We start from the raw sequence: 21,537 nt of genomic DNA on the forward strand, positions 1-21,537 counted from the left end.
ATTAGTGTGGGACGTGAAACAGTTATTGGCGGTCAGTTAAGCCGTTGGAGCCGCCGGATTCGAGTTGCCTGGACGTCATGTTCTCTTGCCAGGCTGCCGCCACGGTGACCACGCCCCCTCTCGCGACCTCAGCGACTTCAGGCTAAGGGCAGTCGGCCCATCCCCTTGGCCACGCTCGTAATCGCTGGTGTCGCCTTCTGTTGCCCTCATCTCCTTGCCAGACAACGCGCTCGAGAAGATCTCTCTAGATTCCGTTCGAGGGCAGCGAACAAGCCAGGTTCGACTTCAAGCGGACTTTGGCTCTGACCGAAGTGTGATACAGTGACATTTCATTGCTTGCATAGGCTGGTTGGTGAGCATCTTCTGTGACTCTGAGGATATTGCTCCCGTTGACCCTTAGACAGTGTCAAAATGACTTCCCCGGACGCACCCTCGGTGCTCACGAACTCCATCGCGAGCTCTCCCATCCCTATCGGCCCCTCTCCAGAACGGTCTCACTCTCATTCTCCTGTGCGCCTGCGGAGAAGCAACAGTGACATTGCGGACGTTGATCCTACCGTCCCCCACTCTCGCCCCCGCCTGTCACCGACGTTGACCAGAGGATACAACCCTAATGACCCTGAGGTGCGCGAACGCCAGCGTGCCATGGACGCTGACATGGCCATGCATCTCTCCCGTGCCCGGAGCAACACCGTCACCTCACCTACTACATCGCCTGTCGCTCCGGTTCCGCGCCCCTTGTCCCAGTCGTTAGACAGCCCCGTCAACTTCCCCGTTCTCTCTCTTCAGGAGGAGCAGGACGTGAACGATGCACGGGGTCGTCCGCACGTTAACTCTGATCCCGACCACGCAGAGCACTATCATCCGGGCCCAGCGCCAGATGCGCACCTCAACCACCTCAGTGCGGCTCATGACCCGTCCTTGCTTGTATCTATGGAGACGGCCGACATGGAGGCTGGGCTTCCCATGTACCAGGCAAGCGTTGGCGGGCCATCTCCTGAACAGCAGCAGTATGACTTTGGCCCGTTGGAGACGTTCGCTCGAGAGGAGAAGGCGCGGCTCGGCATTCAGACTCCTGCAAGCCCTACGGGCCCGCACATTGGGCGCCCACCAATGCCTGCGCCTCATAGCCAGGGCCAGAGCGAGGCAGACCCAAGCCCGAGCGGAAGTCACTTCACGATCCCGCGCGTGCGACATCGCAAACTCTCGCATAGCGCACCCACTCCGCGACGAGGGAAGCTTGCGCTCTTCGAACAGCCTGGGGCGGGGGCTGCACCACCAACGTCTGGCACGACCCTCAGTGCCGTACCGTCGTATGACAATGTCAACGACATCATGAACGGCACACCGTCGGCGGGTGGGGGTGCTCATGGGCTCGGTGGGCCGGGAACGGGACACGACCGACCATACCGTTTCTCTTTCTACTCGAACGCCTTGAGTGCGACTATCCATTCGCGAAGCCTCAGTGAGCTCCCAGCAGAGGGACAGAGCTTTGAGGATATGTTCTTTGGACGAGAGCCGGCCCCGCCAAATGCTGCGGGACCGAGGCTAGGTATGAACGGTAAACCAGGGTCATACGCACCGACCAATGTCGGGTCGAATCCTGGCTCGCTGCTCACCTCGCCGAGGTTGAACGCCATCGGTCCTGGGACCTCGAAGATATTTAGCGGCGGCGAGCGGAGACTACCGGGAGACGCGACGGCAGATGGTTGTACATGGTGGCTGGACGTGTTGTCGCCCACTGACGAGGAGATGAAGCTACTCAGCAAGGTACGTCCTTGATTGTTCTACGTTGTCAACAGTCTAACGCACGAGGATTCCAGGTCTTCTCCATCCATCCATTGACTACCGAGGATATCCAGATGGAGGAAACTCGAGAGAAGATCGAGTTGTTCCGAAACTACTACCTTGTGTGTTTCCGTGGCTTCGACCAGGACCCATACAGCCCGACGTATCTCGAACCACTCAACATGTACATTATCGTCTTCCGTGAAGGCATACTGTCGGTACGTCCCTCGCGCACGAGACTACCTAGGAACCTCGATCTCATCATACCGTCGCCATGATGCAGTTCCACTTCCGCCCGACCCCTCATCCTCAGAATGTTCGCCGGCGGATCAAGCAGCTGAAGGACTACATCAGCGTTACGTCAGACTGGATCTCATACGCTCTCATCGACGACATCACCGACGCCTTCGGACCCCTCATCCAGAGCATCGAGTATGAAGTCGACAGCATTGATGAACTCGTACTTATCCTCAAGGAGGCGGAGCAGAGCGACATGCTGAGGAGGTATGTCATGCGTGATATTAGCATTGGGAGCGTGGCCCTCATCGTACCTCATCCGATAGGATTGGTACCTGCCGTAAGAAGGTCATGGGTCTGCTGAGGTTGATGGGCAACAAGGCCGACGTCGTGAAGGGTCTCGCCAAACGATGCAACGAGAACTGGCGTGTTGCACCAACATCGGACATCGTGAGTTGTTCTTTCGTCGTGGCCGATCGCTCGCCCGACTCATCTCTTTCTAGGGTCTCTATCTCTCCGATATCCAAGACCACTTGATTACGATGACGCAGAATTTGAATCACTACGAGAAGATCCTGTCTCGCTCGCACTCCAACTACCTCGCGCAGATCTCGATCGAGATGACGGAGGCGAACAACCAAATCAACGACGTTCTCTCGAAGCTCACTGCGCTCGGTACGGTACTCATCCCCATGAACCTCGTCACAGGTCTGTGGGGCATGAACGTCCACGTGCCTGGGCAGGATGTGCAAAACGGCTACGTGTGGTTCGGGTCTATCATCGGGGTGCTCGCTGCCTTTGCGCTCATCGCGGGCTGGTCGACGTACAAACTGATGGTACATCGTTGACAGTCGACGGGCGCGCGCCCCGGCGCGTTTGCAGGTTTATCTTTCCTAGGAGGTTTTGTGGTCTCAGGCATGGTCGCTCATCGTTTCTTCACTGCATTGCAATCACGCCCTTTCCGCGGCACTGGCATAACATACCGTATACTTATTCTCAGTGGTATTCGGCATCCCACGCAATAGACGACAGCATTTATGTGTTGACACTGCTCTTGGTGAAATTTTCGACACTTCGATGAACGTCACGGTCTCGAGCGATCTGCCTGGGTCTGATCACTCATTATCCAAATAAGTAGCCGACGACGAGAGATAAAGTAGTCAATGTCGTATCAAGAGGTCGACCGCTGACAAAACAACGCGACAACAGTCGGCATTCCCGTCCAAGGTCCTGCACTGAGCGAGTGAGCTACCCAGTCAACAGTCTTGCGAAGGGGTCCATGGGGTTGGGTATAGATCATGCGACGTACATTCAACGACATCGATTATAGCTATAAGCCTGCCTATAGCAAGTGCTGTCATGAGCTCCTGTTCGGAATGAAGGGCAGCATAAACGTACTCGGGGCCCATACTCCACAATTTCCCCCGTAGCAGCCACCTGAACAGCACCTTTTCGGCGCTCCCGAATCCGAGGGTGGAATTGGCGAAACCGTACAGTTCGTCTGCGTTAGCCACTTCGTGTAGTTGCAGCGGACAGACGTTGGCATCTAAGAGCAGTCGTCTGTACAACCTCTTGAGCTCCTTGACGTCAGCGATCGACCGCGCGTTGGAGAACCCATACATCAATGTTAACGGATGATGCTTCTCATGGACGATAAACGTGTCGGAGTCAACCAGGACAATGCCCTTGAGGAGCCAGGCTATCTGTGAGCAGCCGCAAAACGGAGGGGCTTGCAAGATGCCCAGCAGCTCCGTGCGTCTGTGCCACCCATGAACCGGCAGTGAGGAATCGACGAGGAACCAAAGCTTGCCGTCGTCGTAGGCGAGCCAGAATTCTTCGAATGTGTACAGTTGGAAGAGGTGCTCGTAGATGGCCTTGAGCTGCTTCTCCTCGTCGTTATTTCTGCAGACGCAGAACCCAAAATGGACCCAGATATCTGTTGGAGGTATGACTGCGATATGGCAGAAGATATGTTCACACAGGTTGAAGCAGAGTGCCTTCGCCGCTGGCCACGTCTCCATGATTTCGTCCATGTCGGGGCGAGTAGCGTCCGGAACTCCAGTCCAATGACTGAAGCGCGCAATAGTGGCCTGTTCACCCTCTTCGACAGCCTGGGGAACCCCCAGTGACGGTTCAATTATCCATCGGTGCCCCTGGAACCACCTGAAGGCTTGACTTCTGCTGGCACGACCCGACTTTGCGTAACCCAACTCGATTACTTGGCACAAGATTCGAGCTTGCCGCCAATAACGAAGTGCCTTTGCGGGAATCTCCAATTCGACGATGAATTCAACCCAGAAATCGAGGAGTGCGTGCACGCCGCCTATTTTCGCAGCGTATACGAAGCCGTATTCCATGCAGGTGTCGATATCATGAGGGATGTAGCGGCGGTGCGCGGCGCGCACCAAATGGTCCGCTGTATCTAGCTGGAATGAAGACATGGAGGCGCATTCGAATTTGTGTTCTGGCCAATCTTGCCCCTGGCAACCTTTGCTGCAGTAGTTGGCACTCGACAATGAGCACCCTTTACACCTTTTCGTAGCGTATCTCGGGCACTTCGCGCAATAAAGGACCATGACGCGACGGGGTCGCGCTTCCAGGAGAGGCGCCGTCGGGTTTGGTACTGTGTATCTGCATATGTAATGCTATGTCAACGAAGTAAGCGCGCCACAGGGATACGACGCACCAGTTGATGTATGTTCGTAAATGTGAGCCCTTTCTGGGATAGTGGATCATATACGTTCGATTATTGACACTCGCGCTTACTGACGGAGACTACTAGTATGTGTAGCGTGTTGAGATGATGGTTGATAGGGAAACCTCCTAGGCTGCTCACCTTTGTCTCCAGGCGGCACAGTCGTGATGCATCAAGTACAAGCATAGACTAGACGCTTGTCGGCTCTTATGGTCTGCACTGGGTCTGCAAACGGAGACTGAAGCATTCAGTGTAACGGGGGTGACTGGTCCCACTGGCATAAACGAGAGTATCTCTTTCTGGTCAGCAACAGAGACTATGGCCCAGTGCCTCGCCCATTTTAGCAGGTGAAGAACTCGACACAACTTCGATGTCTTCGCTCAGTCTTCGCCTGAGACTCAGTGTGCTGACGACGCTGCTCATCAACGTACAGCCAATTGCCTCCAAACTGCGAGCGCAATCCTTTTGTGCTGAGGAGTTGTGATGGCAGAGGGAGTCGGCCTGCACATTCCGTCCAAACTTCACTTCGAGCGTATCGACTGCACCCGACCGTAAGTACCGCTCAAATTCAGGCTCCTGCCTGACAGCAGGGATCGTGAGGTTGAGTGTGGCAAAAGCAATGCTAATAGAGGTCATGAGAGGTCATCAACGTACGTTATACAGTAGCTATAATATATGGCGTAACGATTGTCTCCGGAATAAGAACCAGGGGGAATGACGACAAATGACATCCAGTAGGCATGATAGGCGACGGACACAGTACCCGTCAGAGAAGCACGAAGGCGCACCGATGTCTGATATTATCCGCAGAAAGCAAATGCAGCGGACACGGGCCGTTTCATCTCTTGCGTAGCTGCTCACGGAGGGTTGAATTTTCCGTCTGTACGTTATTCAGCTCCTCCAGTAGGGCCATCTGCTGCATCTGTTGAGAGCTTCGCATCGATTCGATCTCGTCCTTCGCCCGAGCGAGCGATGCGTTACACTCTGCAAGCTGAGTCTCCAGCTGCTTGCTGACATTGACAGAGCCGCCGGCGGATGCTGACTCTTCCGCCAGAGCAAGCATGCGCGCACTGAGCGCGTTGTTGGCGTCCGTGAGCTGTCGACAGGTCTCGGCTTGCTCAGCAGCTTGCATCTCGATCTCGAGCTTCTCAGCAGTGATTTGCTCAATAGTCTCATGCAGTTGTTGCACCTCCTCGTCCCTGAGATACATAGTATCAGTGTGGCGCCCGAGGAACATCCAAACGTCAGTACTTACAGTGCTTGTTGCTTGGCCATCATCGTGAGATTTCGCTCTTCAAGCATGTTGACCTGCTTCTGGTATGTCTCAAGTGCGTTACTACTCTCCTGCGCCAACTTCTGAGCCCGCTCCGCGTTCTTCTTGAGTAGGTCGTGTGCTTGCGCGAACCGGAGGAGACGCTCGATAAGAGCGCGGTCGTCTGCAATGAGAGCTTGCACTCTGGTCACGAAGCCCTCCACTGTGAACGCGCCGGAGGGCTGAGCGGAAGTACCCCTCGGGTCATACAGGGTTTTGAGTGACCGCACATCCATGTCCGACAGTGATGCATTGCTACGACTGGCCAGAACAGGGCTTGAAGGAGGACCCGGGCGGACGTTACGCGCACCGAGTTTGTTGGCCCGAGCTTCGGGAGAGGGTAGTACGGCCCACATAGGCTGCAATAGCGCAACTATTGATGCAGCGTCGGTGGCAAAGTCCACGGGACCCTGAGGACCCTGCAGGCTGACTACTGCCATCTGCGCCATCGATTGTTCCTTGAATGAAATGGCGTTAGGTTAGTCGTTCAAACCGAGCTGTTGACTTACCCTGAGTTGCGTTTCGAAGTCCCGAGCTTGCATTCTCGCCTCGTCCCGCGTTCGCCGTGCTTCTTCAACCTCCTCGAACAGCGCCTCTCGCTTGTCGAGACCTGCACGGACGTCCATCTCAAGTTTCGTCCTCAGTGCAACCCACTCATCCTCGGCACGAGCATGCGCCTCGGCCTTGGAGTGCATATCTTCTATATGCCGCCCGACGGATTGTACAAGACCCATAAGCGAGACATCCCGCGATGTGAGCACGATGCCGTGGGCGTGCATGAGGTCCCGTAGTGCATCCGAGTACTGTGCCAGTTCCATCTTGCTCTGCGCGCCGTCCTGCAATGTAGCCTTCTCCGCCTCCCATGATGACCGCTCAATATCCCACTGTAACTTCATATCCGCCATCTGCCTCTGCGTCTCTTCCATCTTCTTCTCCCTCGCTGCCAACATACCTCGAATCTCTTCTCGCTCGCGCGCGAACGCGGTCTCCATCTCCGCAACCTCCCCGCTCTGTTCCTCAAGTACCTCCAGTCTTCTCTCGAGTGTGTCCACCTCGCGACGTCGTTCTTCTAGCTCCGCATGGTCTCGTCTCCAAACCGCCCTCTCCGCCTCGAGTTCCTGCAATCGCACGTCGACGCCCTCCGCCCTACCCGCCGACTGCTCGAGCGTCGCGATGGTCTCCTCTGCAGATTGAAGGTCCATTCCCAACGTTGTCTCTATCTGCTCCTTCTCGAGGCGCAAATGGGAGAGCTCGCGCACCATCTCGCCCTGCTTTGCGGTCGCAGCTTCAAGGGCGGCCGTGGCGGCCCTGAGCTTATCCTCTAGCGCGGTGACCTCTGCCATTGTCGGCGGTAATCGAGGGGTGGTCGGAGTGACAGAATCTGAGTGGCCTGCGAAGAAGTGCTCGAAGCGACCTCGTGAGGATACGGTGGTCATGCTCGTCACGGACGATGGCGTTGGGCTCATCTGCGCGCTGCGACTTGGCGAGCTGTACCCAGATGCGCTTGAGTCCCCGTCCTGGGGCGCGGCTTTCTTCTCGAGGCTCCGGACCGAGTAGCTGAGTACCCCTGCGCGATGTTCAAACAGCTTCCGCTGTATCTCGTTTGCGCGTTCCGAGACGCGCCATAAATCCTTTTGTGCCTGTTCAACCTTCCGGTTGGCTGTCTCCAGGTGCTCACTTGACTGTTTGGATACGTTCTTGTAGGATGCATTCGCCTTGGACAGGGACAGTGCTGCATCGCGTATTTTGGTCTCAAGAGCGAGTTTCTTCGTCATAGCAGCGAGCCGCGAAGAGAGCACCTGGTGCTCCTATGCGCGATACACAGTTCTAGTACGATCAACAGAAGTAGACATGTGAGACACACCTTCTTGAGCTCCTCAACCTCCTCCGCACTCAGAATCTCGCATCCTCGACTGTCCACGATCGCCTCGCTCGCGAGCAGGCTGATGAGAAGGTCGTCCCGGGCATTATAAACCATAGAAGTTGGACGTAGTTCCATCGCAACAGGTTTTCTTGAAAGCTCCGATACACGGGTGGGGAGCGGGCGAGGCGATGATGGGCCCGCGCCCGGTGACGAAAGCTGTCCGGACGAGCCGTTGCTTCGTGGCGGGGAGATACCATTTGACTCGCGCGATGATTGTGGTGAATGGAAAGAGCCATTGCCTACAACGCCCTCATCGAAAGTCGAGGCCGTGGGTAGCGGTCGCTGCCTGTCCTTCCGAAAGAATAGTCCTGCAGTTGTCGTTTTGGGACTGTCCACCGGGTCTGGCGGCGAGGAGTCCGTAGGACTCTGGACCGGTGAGGGCGGCCATGTAGGTTTGGGCGGAACAGCAAGGGGAGCAGGGCTCTGGAAGGGTGACTCGAGGGTTGGGCCTGGGGGAGGAGTGGACGGAGAGACGGGGAATTGCTGGGCGGTCGGAGGCGTGCCTCCGCCAGCGAGAAATCGACGTACGCCGTTCATGCACGATTCGCACCGCTAGGGCAAAATGCCCGCTCCGAAATGAGTGACCCAATAGTGAGAGCAGGGAGCCAGTCGCCGATGAGATGTGGAAAGCACAGCGGCGGCTTGTTGGCGGGACGGACGGTTGCCGAGAGTCAAATCGTAGCGGCGGTGACTCTCCCTGACGACAATGCGATACTACTCGCTGTTCAACGATGCGGAGGGATCCGAATCAGAAGGAGACAGCACTGAACGATATCCGCGGACGCATTGAGCCAGAAATATCCCATCATGTTGAAGTACTTATCGCTTCGCGAAGTGCGTATCCCGATGTTCATGCGAGTGAGCTTCCGCGTTCCTATAGCTATACCCTACGAGACATCGTTTGACACGCTCAGTAACCCTATGACACTGCGCCTAGTAGTGTTTGAAGGCTTCACGAAGTTGCGCTACATACAGTAAGTATTGACAACGTGTTGTAGCAAGTAGGTGAAGTCGCAAGATCGATTGCAATCATTGCCAGCATGAAGCAACTGCATGTATATATATCGGGCCGTACATATGGACAAGGGTCCAGCGTCCAACACTGATCTGAGTGCCATGTCATGCCCCCGCTCATTTTAAGCACATGGTACTTAGCAGCGGGATCTCAGCTTCTGCCCCAGTAACGCGGCCCAATCCCGAAGGCACACACGAACACCATCATGACACTCCCCACTTCAAGAACGAAGTAAGGCGTACGCGGTCCAGCGAAGAACGCTGCGAGCGCCAGAACGAGCATCGCATGCTTCGGAGACAGCATAAGTCTACCGAATCTACAGAATGTCGTGGTCGTCAGAACGTGAGTGCCACGGTCAACGAAGTAACGCAGCACTCACGAAGGCTCGAACATAGTCCCTCCCATGCCTGCCCATTCAACGAGGACAAGCCACGGTGCCACTACCAGTACGTTCCGGTCCGAACTCCAGCCCCAACCTGAGCCGGCGCCCCACACGGCCTGTAGTCCGGATCCCGCGAGGGTGCGCACCCATACAGCGAGCACAGGTGCAGCGATGGGCAGCAGCCATGTCATCAGCAACAGGATGTATCTGTTCGTGTTATATGCCGACACCAGAGCATCAAAGGAACTAAAACTGGGGGACGATCTAGGCGACGCGAGCTCTGGGGATGGTGGGATGGTGGACTCCTCGCGGGACATGAGCGGGATGGAGTGCTCTTTTGGTTTTCCGGATGCCGAACGGACGACAGCCGCGCCGGCCGCGCAGGTGTAGAAGTGATAGATCCATGCGCACAGGAAGGCGACCTGCCATGGTATGAACACCACGATCAGGAGGAAGACGAAGAGCATGGAGACAAGGGCGTTTCTTCTTGCACTGATAATCTCTCTGGACCTGTAGACATATGTCAAAGACAACCGGAATGAGGCTGAGAGCGGCATACCTTGTCGGTCGCCGAGCTCCGCACGACAGCGCCTTCGACGTGAGTGTCAGGGTCATACCAACTACCGTCCAACTCACGCACACCAAACCGACGACCACCAGTAGTAACAGAGGTGCAATACCCGCGAATACCGGTGCGCCTACGTTCCCAAGCCACATCCCAGTCGGGAGCGGTATGAATGACACCGCAACACTCAACACGAGCATCTTCGGGAGCCACCGAGTAGCCAGGTACGATAGCGATTCGGCGACATTTGGAACTGGGCGAGGCCCCTCTCCGGCACCCCAAGCATGGTGCAGCGCGAGCGCAACGATGCCTACTCCCCAAGCGATGACCGCCTGCGCGTATCGCGTGCCCCATCTCCCTAGTGTGCCCCACCAGTTGATTGAGATGTAGAGGTTCTCCACTGAGCATGGCTGATCGTTGGAGGTATAGACTATGAGGTTGAAGCCGTGGAGAGGAGTAGAGACGAAGGGCCCTGAAGCGTGCGAGTGGAGCAGTGTGGCTTGGTGCGGCTGAGACTGGAGGAGAGAGAAGTAGTGTGTCTCGAAGTGGTCGGAGGTGTGCTCGAGCAGAGGGGGCATGAGTGCATCTAGACATCGGGTCAGCTCTGTGGAGAGTACTGATTAGTGAGAGGAAGCACCTTTACAAGTCGCCGCATCCCTCAACGATGATTTGAGCCTGTACACTACTAACGAACTGGAAAGCAGCTTCGGGAAGACTACTTCCGTTCGGAGTGTACTCGCTGGGAAGTCGAGTTTCGATCCCGCCCATATCAAGCCTACAGCAACACATTAGAACGACTTTACTGCGACGACCGTGAACATACTGACCGAACATCCCTACGTCTTTCACAATCGGTTCGTCGCCAGCAAAGCCCGCTGTAACCCAGCCCCGCCCATCTGCGTCCTCGATCAACACAGCCACATAGGATTGCTGCTCCGAAGTACCAATTGGGACGTTCGCGACGAACACGACTACACCCTCGCTTTCGTCCGACCCTTCATCGGGCGCAGGGAATGGCTTGTCTGGCACTGGTTCCGGTACAAGCTTGAGGATCGTAGGTGAGAGCCGCGGACACGAAGTGTGAGTAGACGAGGAGCAGAGGTAGACAGAGACCCGGAGAGGAAGGGGATTGTGAGGCGAGATGGGGGCGATTGACCCACGAGACAAGTATAGAGTGAACAGGCTATTGGATTGTGTGGGCGTATTGGGTATCGGAAGGAGATACGTGTGCGACTGAGTAGGTCTCCGAAGGAGGAGCGCGTCGGAGTAGTGCACTTCTTCTGGTCGAAGTGCACTCAGATCGATAGTGTCCCTGTGGTCGCCGACACCATCGTCTACAAACGACGCAGGGGGAGCGTGCCCATCCCTGAGCCACTTGTCCAGCACTTGCCCGCGTACTTTTGTTGAATGCTCTGCTGCAGCAGCCAACTCGATCACCGCTCTTGCTACGCGCCATCGCACCTGATGGCACCAGACCATCTCTTTGTGTCCAACTCCAGTCCAAGCACCCTCGAGTGCACTGGTAAAGACTGTCCGCCGATAGAAAGTTGAACCGCCGTCGTCTGCTTCTGGAACAGGCAAGATACATGACTCTGCCGGTACAAGCAGATCAGTGGCGCCTCCACATAGCGATAGCACAGGCGTAGAATCATCTCGTAGGATCTCTCGATTGCTTGCGAGTATGCTGTCGATACGACGATCGAGTCGTGCGGGAGGCAGCGTATGCGCAGTGGACATCGTGATGAGTGCGGAGACGTTGGGATGCGGTAGCAGGGAGACCGCAACAGTGCCACCCATGGAATGTCCCAGGAGGATGATGGAGGTGGGCTTCTCGTAAAGCGAAAGAATGTAGTCGACAGCTGCACGAGCATAGGCCGTCTCGGCATCGAGGGTATGACCGTCAAAGGCAGACAGGTCCTCATTGAATTCAACTAAAACGATGTTACGAGGAGTAGCATATGACATGAGGTGAGCGACATACGCGCAAAGAAGTCGACCGGCCTCTGAGGACCGTGCTCAAAAGCGGCCTCAACATGATATGGGGACGAAAAATACTGGCGCGTCGCTGAGGATGCTATTGAGCGGACTTGATGCGAAGAACCGGCGTTGCCGGGAATGAAGAGTACCGGAGACCCACGGAGCTATACTGATGCTTAATGAAACCTTCTGCGATGCGCCGCATAAGCCGTGTGCCATACCTCGCCAGGGCCCTCCCAGCCAACTTCGCGGTAGAGGAAGAGAGAGTAGCGGGACGCGAGAGGTGTCCAGCTGTGATCCAAGCCGGCCTGAAGCACGTATGAGGGTGACATCCACGACATGCGACATCCCTGTGGCGAGAGTGTCTTCACAATGTCCAGACCAGCGCGGTAGAAAATAAGCACACAAAGAAGTGCATATGCTCCGAGGAAACCGATGGCCTGCCAGTGAGAGCGCATACCCATTGCTGGCCGCGACAGCGAGTGTTCGTCGCTCGCTGACCACCCAACTGGAGATGTACAAGCAGTATATCCAAACTTTAGGCGGTCATCGGTAGTCGCATGTGTCGGTGTGGTCCAAGTGTCGTCGCTGTGTGCCACATTGCTCGCCGCGAGCATCTGTGCCTCAGCTCGCCCGCCCATCGCGAGCGCTCGTCCTTAAGCCTGCCCTAGACAAGGTGTGCGTGACCGCGTTGTGAGCAGGAACGCTCGATTCTTGGTGTGCACAGCACAGCAAGACTGGCTACCGCAGTCCTACGCAAGACCCACTTGATACCTTGATATGACTTTCAAACGTTTGGGACGATTCGGTGCATGGAACACGTTCACTGGGTTTCGTTTCGTTCAGTCCTACTGTGAGTGATACACCCGAGCTCAGGCTCTCGAAGGCCGCCTAGTATGACGCTGCAATGCGGACGTGTTCATAGAGGAGTCAGCTCAAGCCTAAATAAAGGCCTAAGGGGTGCCAGCTTGCCAGAGATGCAACTTGGTCCGAATCCGAGGTTCTGTGCGAGGCAGCACGGCCAAGCCGCTGGAGCTGTGCTAACAGGACTCTACAACAACGGCTACCATATGTGCTTCATTCATTCGAACTCCACTGGCATCTGTAAGGAATGTGATCGCGGCGAACGGCTGACTTGAAGCGAGGGCGCAAATAACTCCAGAAAAGCGGTCAGTACACATCCATTGGTAAATCGTAAGAACATACTGAGACTACCAGACCTTTCTCAGGTATTAGCATCTGTCGTGACTGGCGCTGCAATGGGTCGGCTTTAAAATACCCTCAGGCTCACAAAGATGCAATGTTCCCTGCGATGACTCGGTTTCTCGACACGGCGACCGATTTTACTTTGCGACGCTCTGAGCAAGTACCCACTATGTTGCGTCGGCCCATTTTCCCACTCGCCTGGCTTGCCCGCTGACTTGGCCCCTACTCGTCCGATTAACTGCCAGCCCCTTGTGTACATGCCTATCCGCTGACTGCTGCCTCGTCGCACCATTACCCACCCACTCGTCTGCCTGCCTTCTCGTTCGCCCGCCTGCGCATTCCTTGCTCGCGCACTCCCCCACTGCCCGCTTCTCCCGGCTCCGTCCGTGACCAGCTTAATTTATCTGATGCGTGTGGCATTTGTCCCTTCAAGCTTCAGTGGCTGGCTCCTACCTTCCGCGTGTACAGTCCGGGACCTTCGACTGTCCCAAGGCACTGATGCAGCATTGAAGCTATCTCTACGGCTTTGTTTCCAGTCAGTCGCACATGCCGGGTCCCTGACGTCTAGATCTGACTGCGGCTCCATGTCTGACATCAATTTCTTGAGATGTATGTACCTTCTTCAAGTATCCAGATGTTACATTCTTCTGTCACCGGTGGCCGTTGCGCTGGTATCATCCTGACAGCAATTTCTATCAGATGATGTTTGCCCTCGTTTCCAAACAACTTGCCGTCGAGCGAGTACGTTGGGTTCCGATGATCATGGGCCAGCAGTCGCTTCGAATCATCCTTCATTCCGATGGGTACGCGTGTCCATCGCCCTCTTCCGTGCAGCCGTTCCGCGATTATGCTGATCATGTGCGACTCTACCTACCAGGTATCTTTTATCTCCATTGGCTTCCTGGAAGGCCGTAGCCTGACTTTGTGAGTCCCAGGTGAGCTAAGTTGCAGATACGTCTCACACGCGACCTAATGGTGCAAGTCGCTGTCTCCCTCGACTTGCCGGAAGTGCATGGGTTGTTCAAGCACACCGGTATGTATACGTGGGCCGTATGAACTAAGCTGTTATTATCCCGCCTTCAGCATAGCATCTGCGGTCCGGCGAAATCAGATTTGACCGCCCGCGATCCCGTGCATGATACGTCTCGACTGGTGCCGCAGAAGTCCTGGTGACCTGGACCTTGCTAACAGCCGCCATACACCATAGTCACGTACTCGCTCCATGACTGCCGAGGCGGCCTGGTCACAGGCCTACGTAGGAGCAATATTACTGTAAAGGTGCACTCCAGCTGAGAACCAGCGGCTCAACGACGTCCGGCAACAAGTTCTGACGGACTACCCCGAAGCTAGCTCATTGGCAGTGCCTGTGTGGGCCGCGTCGCGGGCTGTTCTGCGGGGCATATCGAGTGGAAAATCAGACCTGGGAACAATTCTCATTTTGTACGACTTGTAGCCGGTTTTACACAGCCTATGCTTCCCCATGGGTAACGGATTATCGTCGCTTGTAACCGAGGGTGAGCGAGACAACGATGCACGCAACTTCATAAGTCCTGGTTTGAGTAATCGGCTTTAAAACAAGAAATACTTGATGTTGAACAGCCACTCCTGACAACGGCTCGGAACCAGTTGTACTTCAAGTTCATCCACAGAGGGGAACCTGCAAGTCCGCGACAATGACATATACGAGTGCGAGCGGCCGCGGTTTAATCCAGTCATCAGGATCTGCTTGCATGATCCGAAGTCAAACCGTTGTTGCTACGAGACCCTGACCAGTGTGTGGTTAGTTTCGAAGTTGAGTCACTGTCCATTCAGACGCGGCTTCCTTCAATTCTGGTCCATGTTGTACAGTCGTGAAGTTCGGGCAAATATTGATACAAGAGACATACAACGGAGGAAGATAGCCGGCTTACCTTTCTGCTACAGGTCATGGTGGGCAACCTTCCCACATAAACGTTAACCATTTGAGTTGTGGTGTGTTTTCGAGCGCGCGTGCGTGCAAGGATCGCAGTTGACATGCAGTCATAGTCACCGTGACTATCAGTACTACACCGTGACTAGCATGTATCGGCGACAATTGTTGACGATAGAATGCTAATGAATGAGGTTGTCGTAACAAGGGATTTAATCTAGACGTGCAGGCTGAGAACGGGCGGCCACGGCGCACAAACGACGAGCGGAGACCGAGAAGACCGAGAAGGCGGCCGCGGTGGCTTCGAGACGGGAGCGCCGATCGAGCGGTGCCCGGGCGGTGCACGTGAAACTGACGACGGCAGAGGCGGCTGGCTGCCATTCTGGGCGAACACCACTCTGCGATCCCACCGTCGGGTCTCAGTGCGAGCGTACTCGCCAGTGGCCCTCACCCCCTCCTCCTCGCAATGGCCGACAACACAGACAGCTTTTTCGACGATTATCCTGATGTCGACCAGTCTGGGTGCCGCCTATTAGGCCCTACGGCTTTGGTACGTTCCGTACTCCCGAACCGTGGTACTTGCTCCGAACTCAGTCGATGCGCAGGTCACTCAGGGTCTCATGGGCGTGCTGGTCATTGCTTCCCTTATCTACAAGAGACACAGAGAGAGCCCGAGACGGCCCTGGCGGATCTGGTGCGTCTTCTGGTTCTGCCTGCGACGGTCCAGTTGCTGACCGACTTGTGGCATGCCACAGGCTCTTCGATGTCTCCAAACAAATCATCGGACAATTGGTCATACACGGAGTTAATGTTCTCATTTCAGACACCATTGCGCATCTATCGTCTGGCAATGCGTGCGTGTTCTACTTCCTCAATATTCTTGTCGACACCACCATCGGTACGTTCGGTCTCCCATCCCGTTCGCACAGGTATACCGAGCTTCAAACCCCATAGGCGTCGGCATTATTTACTTCATTCTGCACGTCACGACCTGGCTCCTTAGCGAGAAATGCCACTTCAAAGGATTCGAGTCTGGGCAGTACGGCTCACCACCCTCCTTCAATTACTGGATCCGCCAGGCCACCGTCTACATCTTCTCCCTCCTGTTCATGAAGATGCTCGTCATCGTCCTCTTCGCCGCATGGCCCGGCATCTTCATGCTCGGCGAGTGGCTCCTCACCTTCCTCGGGCCCAGCGATGCCGTCCAGGTCATCTTGTATGTACCGCCCCGCTCGCATCCCATCTCGCCCGCTAATTCGACCTCGCAGCACGATGGGCCTCTTCCCCATCATGATGAACGTCGTCCAATTCTGGCTCATCGACTCCATCGTCAAGTCCTCCCAAGCCGCCGCCGTCGCCCTCCCACGCTCACGCCCCGCTCCTCCACCGACGGTGAGCACGAGCACGAGCCGCTCTTCCGCGCCTCCTCCGACGATGACGACGACGACGGCGCCTTCCTCGCCCGGCACGACATCGAGAACCCGCTGCCGCGCGCGCGCTCTGAGGACGCCGACAGGCCAGGCGTGCCCGATGAGCCGAAATCGCTCGGCTCGGGCACCTCCACCGCCGTCGGCTCGAGCCCGGGCACGCCCAAGCCCAAGCCAATCGACATCAAGCGCGACGTGGACGTGGACGCGCACGCGTACCCCCCAAGCCTCGCCGGCTCGAGCGTGGCTACGAGCTCCTCGGCCGCGTCCTCGCTGCATGGGCGCTCCAGGTCCCCGCGGGCGAAACGAAAACACTCACCCCCGCCTGCGCTCCCGCTCAACCCGGTGTCGCCGCCTGCCCATCGGCAGCCGACACGCCGGCATGCCCACAGCAATAGCATTACACCTAAAGCTCAAGTATCTCGGTATGATGACGACGAAAAGACTGGGCGGAATGGGGTAACGAGGGCGACGACTGGGCGGAACGGGTGGGCGAGGAGGAATGGACTGGGAGACGTATGGGAGCGCGGAAGGCAGAGCTAGACAACGTATGGGCCCGACAACATAGTGCGGCACCTTCTGTCTCGTAGCGGTATGGATCTACCTGAGTTTTACTTGCTGTCTGCGTACTTTGCTGTCGTCTATTGTGTATCATACCCTGCCACCATTAGTTCGTCTCACGCGGAATGATAGAGGATCACCACTGCTATGCTGTGTGCAAGGGGAACTGCATGGTATTGAGAGCGGAACAAAGCAACAATGTACATGCAAGGAGTCGTTCACATTCAGATCTGCCGCAAACAACCGGAAACATTCACCATTCTAGCCCAGGATGAACATACCCAACATAAACTTACGTACGTATGACTACATGAACAGTGAGGGAGGGACTAGTGTACAGCATGCTGAGCACTAATAACCAGTCAACAAGGACAGACTAAGTGGCTTCACCGCCGCGAGTGCATGGAGGGGGTAGAGAGCGGTAGTCGTCTGGCGGCGAACCATGGCCGACATGCCCAAACTCACCAGCCCTATCAGGATGAACCTCTGTATATACCAACTTACGAACGTTCTGGTGAGGCGCATGGGGGGATGTGTGGGGCGGAGCATGAGGAGATGCGTGAGGTGGGTGAGGCGGGTGAGAACGCGGAGGCCGATCGTCGACTACTACTCGACCGCTTCCACCTGCAGGCAATGCATTCGGTGCGATGGGACGGCTTGTGTAAGACGGTGGCGGACGGGATTGAGGAGGCGTACGAATATCGTTGGGCCCAGGCGACAGCATCATCGCGAGAGAAGGAGAGAGGCCTTGGTTCGAGCGGGGTGTGGAAGTCGAGGCAGGTTGGGGCGTGTCAGAGGGCTGCCTACGCTTCGGCGGTCCCGGTGAAAAGCTCCGACCTAGACGTTCATCTGGCGTATGTGGGGGAACCTCGTCTGGATACTTGCGCTTTCGAACAGCTGACGACTGAGGTGGCGTGTTTGCGACGTGCGGACTGGTAGCATGCGGCGAACGTGGGTCTGGATGAGGCCGTGCACCCGGTGGCGGTGCGGTCGCACCAGCATTGCTCCAGATCTGATTCGACCAAGGAGGTGGAGGAGGAACATGCCTGCTACTACTGGGATCAGCAATGCCAATTGGTTTACCGTTCTCATAGGGGTTCGGAGGAGGAATCGGGGCCGACCTATGAGAATGATGAGGCGCATGAGACACTGGTGGATGCGGCGCGCGGGGATGTGGCGCTAGTGACGAGCTGCCGTTGGTGGAAGGCAAACCTCGAGAAAGGAATTCCACAGGCTGTCCTGGAGGAGGTGATCGCCTGCCGCTGAGTTCTCTGGTACACCAGGTGTGAACCTAATAAGCTCGACGAACAGCGTCTGCGTATATGGTGGTGGCAACTTCATGTAGATAATCTCTTTGCTGAAGTTTTGCAGCATCTCCTTCGTGTTCACGTAGACGTCCGCCTCTGGGTTCTCTGCAGACAGCGTGAGTAAACCAAACACGACCAGGAGATTGGCAATACCTACCTGCGTACTTCACGCGGACCTCGGAGTAAGGATATGCTCGGTTCTTGCGGATGCAGCACAAAGGGCACATGAACCTCCGTACCCCACCCGCATTGTCCACGGGGTAGAATACACAGCCAGCGTGGTAAAGCTTTTCGCAGACCTCGCATTGGACAGTGGGGTAGTTGAGCAGGTAGCTCGTCCTCCCTCTGCAGATGCACCGCGTCCCATCGCGCCAATCGGGATCCACGTCCTGACCGAAGACAAACTTCGGCCGCCTACGCTTCTTCATCCGTACGGGCACGGGTTGTCCTGCGAGAATACGATGAAGGCCTGCAAGGTCCAAGCCAAACGACACCTCAGGATTAGGCGAGACAGCGAACTGGATCCTGTATAGCTTTCGCATGTAGTGCCGTACTTGCGGGATGTACTCGGCACGCTGATTCGCAGGCTGCGACGCGAACGACAGGAACTGTCCAATGACGCCTGCCAGTCGATCAACTCGGTGGACGATTACTTCAGTTGCTTCCACTCGTCGGAATAGTTCTTGGTAACTTCAGGCGCGTGAAGAAGGATGGTTGGCAGATAGCAGAAATGCCAGTTCCGTTCCTTGTGGATGGTACCGTTCCAATGGTGGTGATCGCAGAAAGGGCACGATCCACCATTGGCAGCGCAGACGCCGTGGAATCGAGCGAAGCAATGATCACACTGGACAGCGTCGGACACAGTCCCGGCAGCCGGTGGACGAACAGGAGTCGTACAGATACACGTGAAGTACTCATCGTTGGGAGGGAGGTCGTCCTCAGGCCGCGTGGACTCGATCACGTCCTCCATAAGGCCTTGCGCGTGAGTCTCTTGGTGCTGCCGACAGAACCACGGCAGACTCTCTAGCCAACGGAAGTGGGCGGATAGTTGTTTGTCGAGCCGGTCGAAGTTTGCAAGAGTGAACATGGTCAGGTGCTCCTTCGCGTACTTGCGCCACTGTAACATCGTCTGGAAGATATCGCCTTCGTCGGTATGCTGGTACCGGTGCTTCAACACAGCATCGCAGCGCGTCTCGAGGTCCATAGCGAAGTCCACCGTTCGCTTCAGATCCGAGACAGCTGGGATGTTAAATCCTTGTCCGCCCTGGCCACCAGCTTGACAGCATCCTGAACCTTGGGTTCATCGTGCTTGCCTCCGGGCTGAGCCACAACTTCGCCTGCTTCTCGTAATCCTTCGCGCGGGCACGGGCGTCAAGCAAGCGATCCAGCAGATCAGAATTGATGGGGATACCGGAACCAGGGTGCGCGAACTCATCCAACTGCTCGATCGTCCTCTGTGGTTTAGTGAGAACATCCTTCACACGCCTCTCCCACTCGTCGCCGAGACGGAGAAGCCGCTCGATACGCTTCATGAACGGATTGTCGGGCGGCAGGTCGCACTGGCGAGCACGCGCTACCCAACTTCTGACGTCCTCCAGAAGCACTCCGTTGGATTCGTCAAGCTCTTCCTCGAGATCCTTCAACAACTGCTCGCGGAGAACTATCTTCTCGACCTCGAGAAGCTCCTCGACGAGGACGTTGAGCGACAGCCCGTGCAGGAGCAACCGGTCGCACTCTTGCATGTGTGCGTCTCGGTCGCGCGGAGATGGTGTAGCGTTCAGCAAGATGCGAGCCTTCTCCTTTGTCTCCTCCGCTTCCTTGGCAAGATTCCTGAGGAACCCGATCTCCTGACAATCGAACCCTAAGTTCTCGACCTCCTTCAGGACAGCGTACAGGTCTCCCAGGCTGTGATCCGGCCTATCGGGGGCGTCGTCGACCATATTCATGCCGTTCGCACTGTCTGACGACGTGCGCGGGCCGCGGATCTTGCGTGGACGTTTGCGACTGGGCTTGCGGACAAGGAAGGCATTTGCCGCATCCACCCACTCGTTGGCTCGAGCGACACACTTGCGCAGCGACTGCAGCTCGGGCAAGGGATGGTTGATCCGATCGCCCTCTGCAAGAACAGCGCGCAGACTGCGTAGCGGCGGTCTCGCGGTCTCGGTCAAGATCTTGTTCAGCTTCGTCCTCCACGTACTGGGGATGGCAGCGCGCTCCGACACCTTCATCTGATCTCCTGCAACTCCGCATCGTCGAGGCGCTTCCTTAGAATCCTGCTGCTTTGATCGCACTTGCACAGATCTCGATGTGGTCGATGCACACGACCTTGGTCGTGCACGAACACGTGATCTGCGAGAGGTAGCAGAAGACCTTGCACCTGCTGCATTGGCACTGGTCCTCGGCCCGGTCCATGCCTTCAAGCACCTCGCCCATCTGGAGTGATCGGGCCTTGTCCCGGATGCGCATCTCACGGACCATCATCTCCTGTAGGCTGTCGTTGAGCCTGACAACCGCGTCAGTATTTGCTTCCGCTACTAGAACGAGAAAACACGCACCATAGGGCGGTCTGGATGGACTGGTTCTGTTGCGTTATCGTAATCAGAAGCTCGTCGTGCGAGAATACCGGAAGCTTCCGGTGCTCCTGGTACCGCTTCACACAATCGAGTCCGAACGGCAGCCAGTCGGGCAGCGCGAAGTTGACGGCTTCGTTAAAGTTGAACTGAAGGCGGTTATAGTTAGCGACCTGAGCCACGCATGTCGCGCCTGTAGGTGAACTAGAACGCACCCCATGATTGAATCCCGCGTGGTACGCCTTGGGGAAGGTGATCACGAACTCGCCCGCACGCTGGTTGCACGAGTATACGTCGACGCCGGTCTCCTTCAGTCGGCTAGGGTTCATTAAGGTGACCAGCTGGAAGAGGAGATCGGGCTGGACTTCGAAAAGGTCCGGGGCTTCTCTTCTGATGGCCGCCTCGAATTTCTCCGCCTCCTCGCCGGGAATACTGTACCAGGTCTTTGTCTCGCCCCAATGCACTAGATATCCCGCGAATGTGAGAACATCAACCTCGGAAATGAAAATGAGCTTCTTACTGTAGTTGATGCTGTACGTGTAGTGATCCTGCTCCGCCGATAAGGATCAGCTATGACATTCTAAAAGCGTCAAAGTCCGTCGTACCTCGTTGTGCCAGCAAAATGTCGAGAATACCATCCCGACGTACGTCCAGGGCACAGA

The 21,537-nt window shown here is 56.3% G+C and overlaps 7 protein-coding genes across 7 annotated transcripts; 3 read left to right on the top strand and 4 right to left on the bottom strand.

The window, feature by feature from the left end:
* Positions 1–462: 462 nt before the first annotated feature.
* On the top strand, positions 463–984 carry B0H18DRAFT_841430 (uncharacterized protein; the record flags this gene model as incomplete). The annotated part of the gene is made up of 1 exon (XM_048039497.1): positions 463–984. A coding segment is annotated over one exon (522 nt), but the record flags the coding sequence as incomplete, so codon positions are not given.
* On the top strand, positions 967–2,873 carry B0H18DRAFT_890173 (uncharacterized protein; the record flags this gene model as incomplete). Its single annotated transcript, XM_048041296.1, has 5 exons — positions 967–1,770; positions 1,824–2,006; positions 2,072–2,292; positions 2,352–2,475; positions 2,529–2,873. 5 exons carry the CDS (start codon positions 967–969, stop codon positions 2,871–2,873), a joined length of 1,677 nt encoding a protein of 558 aa, XP_047885417.1.
* Positions 2,874–3,336: 463 nt separating this feature from the next.
* On the bottom strand, positions 3,337–4,466 carry B0H18DRAFT_1217085 (uncharacterized protein; the record flags this gene model as incomplete). Its single annotated transcript, XM_048036684.1, has 2 exons — positions 3,337–3,367; positions 3,424–4,466. 2 exons carry the CDS (start codon positions 4,464–4,466, stop codon positions 3,337–3,339), a joined length of 1,074 nt encoding a protein of 357 aa, XP_047885418.1.
* A 1,092-nt stretch (positions 4,467–5,558) lies between these two features.
* On the bottom strand, positions 5,559–8,493 carry B0H18DRAFT_1127257 (Up-regulated during septation-domain-containing protein; the record flags this gene model as incomplete). The annotated part of the gene is made up of 4 exons (XM_048035269.1): positions 5,559–5,919; positions 5,976–6,490; positions 6,542–7,840; positions 7,897–8,493. The coding sequence occupies 4 exons, from the start codon at positions 8,491–8,493 to the stop codon at positions 5,559–5,561; spliced, it is 2,772 nt and encodes a 923-aa protein (XP_047885419.1).
* Positions 8,494–9,121: 628 nt separating this feature from the next.
* On the bottom strand, positions 9,122–12,359 carry B0H18DRAFT_1127258 (PGAP1-like protein-domain-containing protein; the record flags this gene model as incomplete). Its single annotated transcript, XM_048035270.1, has 8 exons — positions 9,122–9,278; positions 9,351–9,863; positions 9,913–9,944; positions 9,996–10,504; positions 10,556–10,693; positions 10,746–11,849; positions 11,900–12,059; positions 12,117–12,359. The coding sequence occupies 8 exons, from the start codon at positions 12,357–12,359 to the stop codon at positions 9,122–9,124; spliced, it is 2,856 nt and encodes a 951-aa protein (XP_047885420.1).
* Positions 12,360–15,400: 3,041 nt separating this feature from the next.
* On the top strand, positions 15,401–17,144 carry B0H18DRAFT_1054322 (vacuolar membrane protein-domain-containing protein). Its single transcript, XM_048031027.1, has 7 exons — positions 15,401–15,560; positions 15,616–15,704; positions 15,766–15,908; positions 15,965–16,226; positions 16,279–16,363; positions 16,408–16,896; positions 16,938–17,144. Exons 1-7 carry the CDS (start codon positions 15,477–15,479, stop codon positions 17,025–17,027), a joined length of 1,242 nt encoding a protein of 413 aa, XP_047885421.1. The 5' UTR covers positions 15,401–15,476; the 3' UTR covers positions 17,028–17,144.
* Positions 17,089–21,423, bottom strand: B0H18DRAFT_961124 (PLU-1-like protein-domain-containing protein; the record flags this gene model as incomplete). The annotated part of the gene is made up of 10 exons (XM_048043034.1): positions 17,089–17,164; positions 17,295–17,349; positions 17,695–18,119; positions 18,290–18,410; positions 18,463–18,927; positions 19,203–19,592; positions 19,717–20,541; positions 20,597–20,808; positions 20,861–21,048; positions 21,091–21,423. Coding segments are annotated over 10 exons (3,090 nt in total), but the record flags the coding sequence as incomplete, so codon positions are not given.
* Between the last annotated feature and the right edge of the window lie 114 nt (positions 21,424–21,537).

The sequence above is a fragment of the Fomitopsis serialis genome, assembly GCF_022376445.1.
Source record: "Fomitopsis serialis strain Sig1Antser10 chromosome Unknown B0H18scaffold_242, whole genome shotgun sequence".
In the NCBI taxonomy this organism is placed as follows: domain Eukaryota; kingdom Fungi; phylum Basidiomycota; class Agaricomycetes; order Polyporales; family Fomitopsidaceae; genus Fomitopsis; species Fomitopsis serialis.

Excerpts from the sequence above, each read along its gene's own strand:
- B0H18DRAFT_1054322 (XM_048031027.1), top strand. The coding sequence starts at position 15,477 with ATGGCCGACAACACAGACAGCTTTTTCGACGATTATCCTGATGTCGAC. Across the intron at positions 15,909-15,964 it reads TCTTGTCGACACCACCATCG|GCGTCGGCATTATTTACTTC; the intron begins GTACGTTCGGTC and ends CAAACCCCATAG. Across the intron at positions 16,897-16,937 it reads AAAAGACTGGGCGGAATGGG|GAATGGACTGGGAGACGTAT; the intron begins GTAACGAGGGCG and ends GTGGGCGAGGAG.